The following is a 10,243-nucleotide window of genomic DNA, read 5'->3' as shown; positions in this document are numbered from 1 at the left end:
TCTCAAGTGTTCTTATGTATTAGGACATAGAAAAGGGTGTCATCAACTTGCGAGTTTCCTGCAAGTGCAGATTCTGACAGTGGGGACCTCGTCCATTAGATTGATGCAACTTCTCGCAACGGTAACGGTAAGAATCTTAGCAACATTAATCTCTGCTATATATTATATTAACAGAAGCTACCTTGTTGAGGAAGACTAAGCTTTTTGAAGGAATCAAGAAAGGAGTATATTGTTCTAATGATAACTATATTCCTGCAATACCAATTGGGAATATATTTGTTTGCAAGTCTCCAATGAATTTAGTGATGATGAGCACATCTCAAGCTATGAACAAAAGTATATGTCACAAAACTGAATCTTTGGCTCAATAATTTTGATGCTGTATGGGGTCACTTGTTGAGTCAAATATCGCATTTTTTTTCTTCCCATGTTGGAAGTGACAACGCATGCCCATCAATCCCAATTATGAAGGAATCACAAGACTATTCTCACTAAGTGATTGATTTCATATCACTATTCTATCTTTCTAACTAGAGGTGTTTGAAAATATTGTAATAACTGTTTTTAAAAATATATTTTTTAATGTTATAAAATAATACTTTTTATTTTTAAAAAATTATTTTTAATATCAACACAACACAATAAAAAATATAAAAATATAATTATAAGTAAAAAAATTAAAATTCTAAAAACTATACATTTGATATCAAACATCAATTGCTGTATATAGATCGGATATCCAACCATTTCTCTTGGGAAAATTCTAAAATACTAATTTCCTAGCAAAAATCCAATCCCATAACCTCGTATAAACTCTGTCCCTAATATAATCTTCTTCTTCTTCTTCTTTTTTCAAAATACTCAATGGATTCAATTTATTAAAACTATTATCAGAATCAATCATGAATTGGAATATTCGGTTTCAACAAAGACAATTCCTTTTGATTTCTTTTCTTTTTTTCACTACAAATATCCGCATCTGCGATGACTTCTTTGCTCTAAAGAGAAGGTTAGGATTACCAACTAAATTGATAAAATGGTTGAAGTCCAAGAGTCTAACCGAAGGGAGAAATTATGCTGCGTGATCTTACCAAACCTGATTGCCATAGGCCCAGCTATGACGTGCAAAATCTTGACTAATGACTAACAAGGAGCAAAGGAAAGCTTAGGCAAGTCTTGGCGTTGATGACGATGAAAAACTTGCAGTGGTCATCATTCAGCGCTGTTAAAGGAGGAGACATTAACACACTTTTTGTTTAACTTAAAGAAACAGCAAGACGACACCGTGCTGCTGCTGGGTGCATGTGAAAGCCATAAAAATATATATTAAAGGTAGGCCTCGTACTTGTAAGCTTGATTAATGGGAAATCAATTATGGGTATTGATTAATCAAAGGAGGAAAACATGTACGGTAAGGTTCGTGCATGACTTCACATGTGAATTTAAGAAGAAAATACTTAGGAGGAAAGACTGGCACGTGACAAACACATGAGCCAACGTGCATCCCATGTGGATGTGGAGCTGGCCCACGGCCCACTCTCAAAACACAATCTAAGGTCAAAAGAGTCGATACAAGAACATGTTTATATTTGGCTGTTAAGACTGTTTGTTTTTGAAAAAATTATTTTTATATTTATTTGTTGGTAGAAAATTTAGTTAATAATAAATAATTTATAATTAAAAAAATTTAATTTCAATTTTTAAAAAAATATTTTCTCGAAAAATTTAAGCGTAAAACACTTTTTAAAAGTTGTGAAAAATTTAAAAATATCATTATATTAAATTTAATCTTTAAATTTTTAATTTATATATATATATATATATTGAATATTTATTTTTTAATTTCATCTCTTCAAATTTAATTTTTATATTAATATTAGTCTTTATTTTTATAATCATTATTTTTTTATTTTTTTATTAAAAAATTTTATCTATCAATTTTGGTTCTTGTTTTTTTATTACTTATTTTATTTGAAATAATTTATGAAATGTTGATTATTATTATTTTAATTTTTTTAAATTTAATTTTTATTATTTTAATTATTATTTATTTTATTTAAAATAATTTATAAAATAATTTTTTTCAACTTTATTTTCATTAACTTTTTAATTTATAAGATTTGTTTCTTGTTATTTTAATAAATTTTTAAAAAATAAATTATTTTTTAATTTATTTTTTATAACATAACCAAATATTTTTCAATTTAACACTACTAAATATTAAAAAATAATTTATTTTTTCAGAATTTTTAACAAATAAACAAACCAAACCAAACCTTTGTAGCTATTTTTACAGAGGTTGATTAATAATGTGCTTTGGAAACATGCTTAGTAAATAGTAATAATGGCATTACAACTATATTGCATAAATATTTTATAATAATATCCCCAACAAAAGAGAGGTCAGACAGAATGGGAGAGAAAAAATAAGAAAACTAAACATATATTTATATGATTTAATTAACTAGCCTATGCCTTTAAGGGGCAAAGGAATCATCAGAACCCATCACACAATTTTATCAACTAATTTAAGTAAACCAAAAGGAGAAAAAAGAAGCAAAACGCAGCACAACATCACATGTAGGAGAGATATTACTACTTCCCCTTTGTATGATACAAAATATGAAGAGAGAGAGAGAGAGACAGAGAACAGAAAATATTCTTTTCTTAAGCTGAATCTCCTGGCTGATTTGTGCTATAAATGTTGTCAGCACACTCAGCGATGGGGTGGCGGTGCTGCTGCTGCTGGAGGTGCTGGCGGCTTGCATTGATAGCACTTTGCAAAGAGGCCAAATGTGTCTACTTGCCTAACAAAGTTTGTCATGCTAGCCCATCCACCGAACCCAAAACCAACCACCAGCACCCACACCACCACGAAGGCGTTTATAGCATACATGGCTGTCCAGCTTGGCATAAAGGGAGGCGGCTTTTCTGCAGCATTCTGCAAGAGAAAACCCATGTCAAACAAATTAGCAAGTGGTGAAGTTAGGCCAGCTAGATTTGTTGACGAGTGTTTCCCTTTTTATTTTCCCGACAAAAATATGTAACTTCTGCCTATAATTGAAGGGAGGGAGGGAAGGTCAGGTCAGCCAGCTCATTTAGAACAGAGTACAACACATCAACTGTAGAATATAACTAAATGAAAACGACATGCCACCCCATTCAATTCTTCTCGTAATATTTCCAAATCCAAGCCTTGAATGCTCCCTTGTACATTTCCTGCACCCTCTCTACCTTCTCTCTCTCTCTCTCTCCAGTCTCCACTCAGGTGGGACGCTGTCACCGTCGAATATGGGATTCCCCATCAAAACGCGGAGTGTCCACTCACTCTACTATGACCAAAACACCCCTAAAAGATGAAGATAATTGCAACTTTCTATCAGCTAAAAAACGACAAGCAGCAGCATTTTTACCTGTCTGGCAGAGGCTTTTCTATAAGTGAGCATGTGGGCTAACGATGGGATGATGTAAACCGTGAAGCTAACCAGAAGAGCACCAACGGCTGAGTTGATAGGTCCAAAGAAAGGGAAGATTATAGCTAAAAACCATATCGGAATCACCACCGGTAGCCTTGCAAGTGCCCTCAAGCAAATGCTCCTTGTGTCATGCATCCCTATTACCTTCTCCCATACAAAGTACAAAGGCGTACAGGCAAACCCAAATGTGATGAACTGCGCCATTCAACAAAAGCAAACTGTTAGTCAAATTCCATTAAAAAGCACAAGTATCGATTCTTTCAGGGGCAATCAAGCAGTCCGATCAACGCAGCCTGAATTAAACAGAGACCTGGTGGATAAGCATGAGGATAACGGCGGCATCACGGAATCCATTCTTGGGGAGAAGAGAAAAGGCATTGGCATGGTTGAGGAGCTCGTCACCAAAGGCCCAATAGACGGCGGAAGCTGACGGAATTGTCAGCGTGAACACGTAGAGAGTAGCTAACAAGTAAATATACTTGAACTTCTGCGGCTTCCACATGGCATGCATAATTTCTCTGTAAAATTGAAGTGTGTGATCAATTCCACTTTTTTTTTTTAATTCCAACTCGGGTTGAAATAAAACCCAACTTTTCATCATTATTAATAGTTTGATTCTGCGGCCAGTCTAGCTTCTTAAAAAATTTAAATTTCATAATGATATTAAAAACTTATTAAAAAAAAAAAGACTACCTAATTCCAGAAACAACCATCGCTGGCAACAGTAATTAAGCTGCTAAAACCTAATTACACGTGTATACTGTTAAATGACTCAATTGACCTCATGTAAACAATATTGGATTCTCATTCTCTAGTTTCCTGCGACGCTCCAATAAGTGAATCGATAAGCTTTTGAGCCACTCATGATTAGGAAACTATGCGAAAGCTAAGCTAGGTAAAGACAAAATAAGAGGAGATTAAAAGGTCAGGAGCACAGTGAAACAAGAGAAGAGGATCATTTTACTGTTCATTTCAATTCTCTTCTTGAGAAATGGAAAGGGAACAAAAAAAAAATATTGCATGATTTTGTCTGTGGGTCTCGAACCCAACAATACCGGCAAAAGCTGCAAACAGAAGCCGTGTAGATACTAGAAACGAAGGAAAGCAGAGGAGGATAATATAATCTTTAAAGAAGAAATCGAAAAAAGCTTACACCGTGACAGCATGTCCACCAGAGGTGTAGAGGATGTTGGTGGCTCCGGTGAAGTAAAGCACTAACTTTGTAGGAGCAGAATGTTTCACTCCTTCACCTTGGCCATGAACAAAAGCTGCTATGGCCAAGTACCAGGCAGTGTATGTGGTCATACCAAGACCAAGAAAAGACCAAATACGGTAGTTGTGAAAAGAGGGTATGAAAACTGTGGTGGCACAACAAGCTCCAAAAATGTAAGTCCAAGTCCTCTTGTCCAAGTGGTCATTGATGTAGTAAATATTACTGTTCTCGCCAAGAAAAAAACAAGAAACAGTTAAAAATCAAACAAGAAAGACATCAGACTATTTTTTTCTATCTCTAATTGAAGACGAAAATAGAAAACCATCGTGAAGCTCTTACCTTGCACAAGCAATAAGTTGAATTACAGATCCAAAGAGTAAGAAAGTACAGTTGAAAGCAAGCCCTACTGCCTTCCAGTATGGACCCAGTAGCCCATCAAGCACTTCAAACCACTGAAATCAAGAAAAGTAATCTTTCTTTTAATTAAATTAAACACAAAATTAAAATAGGGTTTAACTTGTTACTGCAATTCAAGATATTCTGGCATTGAAGATTAGGTATTGGTGGTGGCGGCGGCGGCTGTTTTGAGAAGCAAAAACAAACCTGAATGACATGGTTCTTGAAGCTAACGTTCTCTTTCTCCTTTCTTCTTCTGTACTCAATGTAAAGCACGCTTATAAGGTAAGCTGTCCAGCTTCCTAAGAGCCCATAGAATATCTGAAGCAATATCCCTGATAGCATACCGAGCTGAGAGAAAGAGTAAGGTAGTGTCAACAGCACTTGTGCCACCTGTAACAGAAATCATCAAAGTTAATTACTTTTTTTTTTGGCAACAAGAAATCATGGAAACAAAAAATGTTGAGCTTCTTGAAAATGGTTTTAGAGGGATACAGTACTTGATTAGAAGCACAGCTGAACCAGGCATCCCAGGCAGAACCACCATGCCATAGAACACTCTTGACACTAAAAATGGAGTGGTTCTCTTCTTTCTCTTCTTCTTTGCCCTCGTGTTGATCTGTCTCGCTATAGTTGGAGACTATTGCTTCTTCTGCTTGCTTCTGAGACAACATTGTCTTAGTTTTTCACTAAAAGCAACGTCTAAATCCTGGTAGATCTGAAACATATAAAAGACAGAAAATGAGACAAAATATATACTGCATAATCAAAAAGACCGCAACCCCAGAAAACGAAAGCCAACAACACTCTCCCACCTCTCAGATCCAAATAAAATCACCAAACTCCCTCTTCGAAACCTTTTTAAAAAACAGTGTCGTCACTTACAGTCTCCACCCCACATAAACAAAAAGAAGAGAGTTGTGAACTTATTTTTTCCCATGAATACTCCTCTTTCAAAACTAACCTTGTTTTTGAAATGTTTCTTTCGAGTTGGGAAAAAAAGAAAGAAGAGTTCCTCTCTATGAACAAAAAAATGACTTGTTGATATGTATTCAAACCCTCCCTAGCTGCTATGTCCGTCGCTTGACTTTGATTTGTCACCTTTACCTAGTTTTCAGAATGGAAAGCAACCAACAAGCACGCAGGCAGAAGAGAGGTACAGCCACAGTTGTGTGAGAGTTTTTAAGATTTCTCTTCGTTCCAGGACCCAGACTTAAATATCTGCAGCCTGAGCATCCCAAGAAAAAAAAATCTCCAGCTACGGATCTCTTTAGTAAAAGCTCCACTTTAATGCGCCACCAATCTGAATAGACAAAAGGAGCAGAGCCGAACTTCAAAGACGGCGAGACCTCAAAAGCAGGAAAAGGATGCACTAAAAATAATCAATGGTTTTTGCAGATGATGAAGTAAAAGACCCTTTCTACTCCTATCCCATTCTCACTTAACAACCAAAATATAAATGCTCTCACTCACTGCTCCAGCCTGAACTATAGTACTGCCTGCTTGCTACTGCTCTAGCTGTATTACGGGTAGTTTTATTTTTTAAAAAAAAAATGGCTTTCAAATTCCTCACTTTCTTTTTAAAAAATGGCTTTCAAATTCCTCACTTTCACTCTTTAATTAAAAAAAGGTGGAAATGAACCCTAAAATCCCTTGTTGTTTTCCAATCCCACTCTCGATTCGATTCCTTGTCAGTCTTCGTTTTGGTGTTTGTGTGTGAGAGAAGAGAATTTAGAGATCTAGGCGATGGGGACTTCGTTCTCATCACTTGCCAAGGACTGAACCTCCATGGACCTTCCTTTTTATAAGCACCCTAAAATCAAAATTAAGTCCATTTTTTTTTCCTTACTTTATATTAAAGTTACTACTACTATATACCTCAAGTATTAACATTGCAGGGCTATGATTTCTAGCCTAAGAACCCGTTTCCCGGCCTTTAATTTTTTTTCAAGGGTTATTTATAATTTTCGAACCCATTTTATGGCACTCTTAAAAACAAGTAATATTATAGTGCTAAAAAGTATAGTATTATTTTATTAGTTATTTTCTAGAGTTTATTTTAAAAAAATAAAAATATATAACTAGAAAAGAAAAATTAGGGATGTTATCTCTTCTTTATGCATATATATATATATTCACAAGCTATAACTACCATGCGTGTGCTCCATGCCTCGTCCACTTTGCAAAAAAAGAAGAAGAAGATGATTTGGATGTCACGATACCTGTGGGCGAGTGAGAGGAACAAGTCTCCATTGAGAGACACGATAGGATTTCCCTATCGTGGGCCGCCAAACCCAACCAAATATATGGAATGGAGGCCCACTTTTGTTTTATCGCCTTCTTTTTATTTTATTATAGATTTATTACCAATATATAATGCCTGGGTAAATTATTTTACTTGTAAACCACTCTTTGACTAACCAGCTAAAAGGATTCTCCAAAATCTAAGGAGATGTGTTCTTTCCTCTCTCTTTTTAACCGCAATAAAAACCTAGACCATGTTGCAAGAAATAAAAACTCTTGAGTATTTTCTTATCTTGGCCTTTTAGTTTTCAAAATGACAGTAAAAAATAGGTGGATATTTCACAATATATATGTACACACACACACACCTAAAATATGATTTAAGATTACGGGCGAAACTAGAACTCTACACACACACACCTAAAATATTATTTAAGATTACGGGCGAAACTAGAACTCGCAATCAATGGAGGAGAAAAGAAAAATATCACTTTGATAGATATTAGTAAATAAAATACATTACTTTATTATATAATATTGGATTTAGACAAGATTTTATCATATCTAAAATTGAATTATAAAACATAAAATACCTAATTTAAATTATAATCATATGTATAGTTATTCTAAACACATTACTCTTTAATAGATATTTCATTGAGTAATGGGAAATTTTAAAAAATACAAGGAACATATATTTAGAAACAAGAAGGCAAATTCAAAATTATTAAAGACTATTATGATTTTTTTTGAAAATATTAATGGGGTAATTAACCCTTTCTGGTACATGTACCGCCAACTTCATTTAACACAAATGTCTATAATTAAGTTAATGGAAAAAAAGATTTTCTCCATAAAGACCAAAACATAATTAGAAAATAACAATTTTTTTAAACGATCATTGATAAATAATTTTTATTTTCTAATTTTTAGTTTGTTTTAAAGATAATTTTGAATTTTTTTCCCAATTATTTATTGACATGGCATATTATTAATGATATTATTCATAAATTATTTTAGGTGTTAATATTCGTGCCATCACTTAATAGACTCATTAATATTTGACTAATATACATCCATTCATATACTTTATTGTATATATAGAACTAAAACATTACATATATATATATATATATATATATATATGAAGATTAAATAGTCGATTATAAAAATCATATAAGTTCAAGTAATCATTATTCCTCAATCAAACGTAATTTATCACCTCGATAATCTCTTACATCTAACTAGATAATCTTATCTCTTGCCATATTTGCTAACTCCTCATAAAAAACGTAGTATCAATGATGTTGTTTCAGTCCAATACTTTAATTTAAAAAAAAAAAACACAAACTAGCCAAAAATAGCATGTAGTAATGAAATTAAGAAACAACGACTAATGACCCCCACCTTTTTAAATAGCTAGTTACATTTACGTTTTTTCAAGTACCTTGAAATTATTTATATACAGACAGATCATATGTCATATTTTAAGCATCACATGCTACCCTGTATATTAATTATTCCTTGAGATTAAATTATGAGAAGGTAGGTCGTGATTTTTCTTCTTCTTTAATAATGATATAATTAACTAATCTGTTACCCGTTATTTTATTTACAATCCGACTCATGGATTGATTTGATTCATTTTAAATAATATTTTTTAAAAATCAAAATAAAATTATTTTCGTTTTTTTAAGTCAATTCTAGTTTTTATTACATCGATTAAGTAACGGTTGGATCAAATATTTAAAAACTTTCCTTGTGATTTCTACTCCCGCCACCTTTAGAGTGATTGTTTTATATAATCCTCTTTTCTTGATTAGTAAGATATGGAATGAGAGATGACTATCCAGTTTCTTATACAAAACCATGCAATTATGAGTTGTTTGTGGAGCAATTTCCCTTGACTGTCATAACTGAATTGGCATCTTAAAAGTCAAATTGATTGAATCTTGGGTCAACTCACTGTATCGGACAGATTTTATAAGTATGATAATCTCAAGAGGGAGAAATAAATGTTAATTTTACGTGTTAAGACTACTAAAGGCACCATGCAATTGCTCACACCAGATATGAAGAGCTAGTTTGTTCACGGCAGCTTTTGATTTTAAAACCAACCGCATGCTTAGTAATGCAAAAACTCATTTTACTATTGCAATGAGACCCATATAAAATGTGTTTTAATAGTAAATTTGCTGAAAGCAACTGTGCTGAAAAGTGCTTTCCGCGTCCTAGATAGTAAAGAGTTTTTATTTTTTATTATTTATCTGAATAGTAAAAATATTTTTTTACTATTTCGGTCGTATCAAGTCCGATTTAAAATTAAATATATTAAAAAGTAGATTTGATCTAATTAAAAAAAATTAAAAAAAATTGTTTGATAACATAATATTTATAGAATTTAATAAAAAAAAATTCTAATTTTATTCTGGTATTTTACCTTATATTGTTACGTACATAAAAAACAAAGAAAATTATACTTTTTTTAGATGGATTTCGTAAATGATGAAATTGTAAATATTTTAATGGAATAATAAATATATTAAACTATTTGTTATTTAATATTAATTTTAACTATAATTTTAATTAAATATATATTAATTTCAAACTAATCTTAACTAAATATATTTTTTATAAGATTTTTATAATACCAAACATATTTTTAATACAATCGCAGCCACAGTAGCAGCTGAAAGTGCTTTCCGCGTCCTACATTCTAGATAGCGAAGAGTTTTTTTTTTTATTATTATTTATGTCAATATTAGAGATATTTTTTACTATTTTAGTCGCATCAGGTCCGGTTCAAAATTAAATATGTTGAACTGAATTCGATTTAATTAAAAAAATTAAAAAAAGTTACTTAATAACATAATATTTATAAAATTTAATAAAAAAAAATTAATTTTATTCCAGA

General features: G+C 32.4%; 1 protein-coding gene across 3 annotated transcripts; it reads right to left on the bottom strand.

Annotated features, from left to right (window-relative positions):
- Positions 1–2,422: 2,422 nt before the first annotated feature.
- LOC105121953 (auxin transporter-like protein 2) lies at positions 2,423–6,894 on the bottom strand. 3 transcript variants are annotated; one of them, XM_011020835.1, is made up of 8 exons: positions 6,050–6,894; positions 5,586–5,803; positions 5,293–5,478; positions 5,029–5,141; positions 4,630–4,911; positions 3,787–3,994; positions 3,414–3,671; positions 2,423–2,941 (listed from the first exon to the last, which is right to left on the bottom strand). In XM_011020835.1, exons 2-8 carry the CDS (start codon positions 5,757–5,759, stop codon positions 2,717–2,719), a joined length of 1,446 nt encoding a protein of 481 aa, XP_011019137.1. In that variant the 5' UTR covers positions 5,760–5,803; positions 6,050–6,894; the 3' UTR covers positions 2,423–2,716. The 3 variants fall into 3 exon arrangements, with proteins under 3 accessions (XP_011019137.1, XP_011019138.1, XP_011019139.1); XM_011020836.1 differs by having other exon boundaries at positions 6,193–6,894; XM_011020837.1 differs by lacking the exon at positions 6,050–6,894 and adding an exon at positions 5,901–5,979.
- Between the last annotated feature and the right edge of the window lie 3,349 nt (positions 6,895–10,243).

The sequence above is a fragment of the Populus euphratica genome, unplaced genomic scaffold, assembly GCF_000495115.2.
Source record: "Populus euphratica unplaced genomic scaffold, PopEup_1.0 scaffold46.1, whole genome shotgun sequence".
NCBI lineage: Eukaryota > Viridiplantae > Streptophyta > Magnoliopsida > Malpighiales > Salicaceae > Populus > Populus euphratica.
Note: the sequence above shows the minus strand (reverse complement) of the source record. Positions and strands in the feature narration are given on the sequence as shown.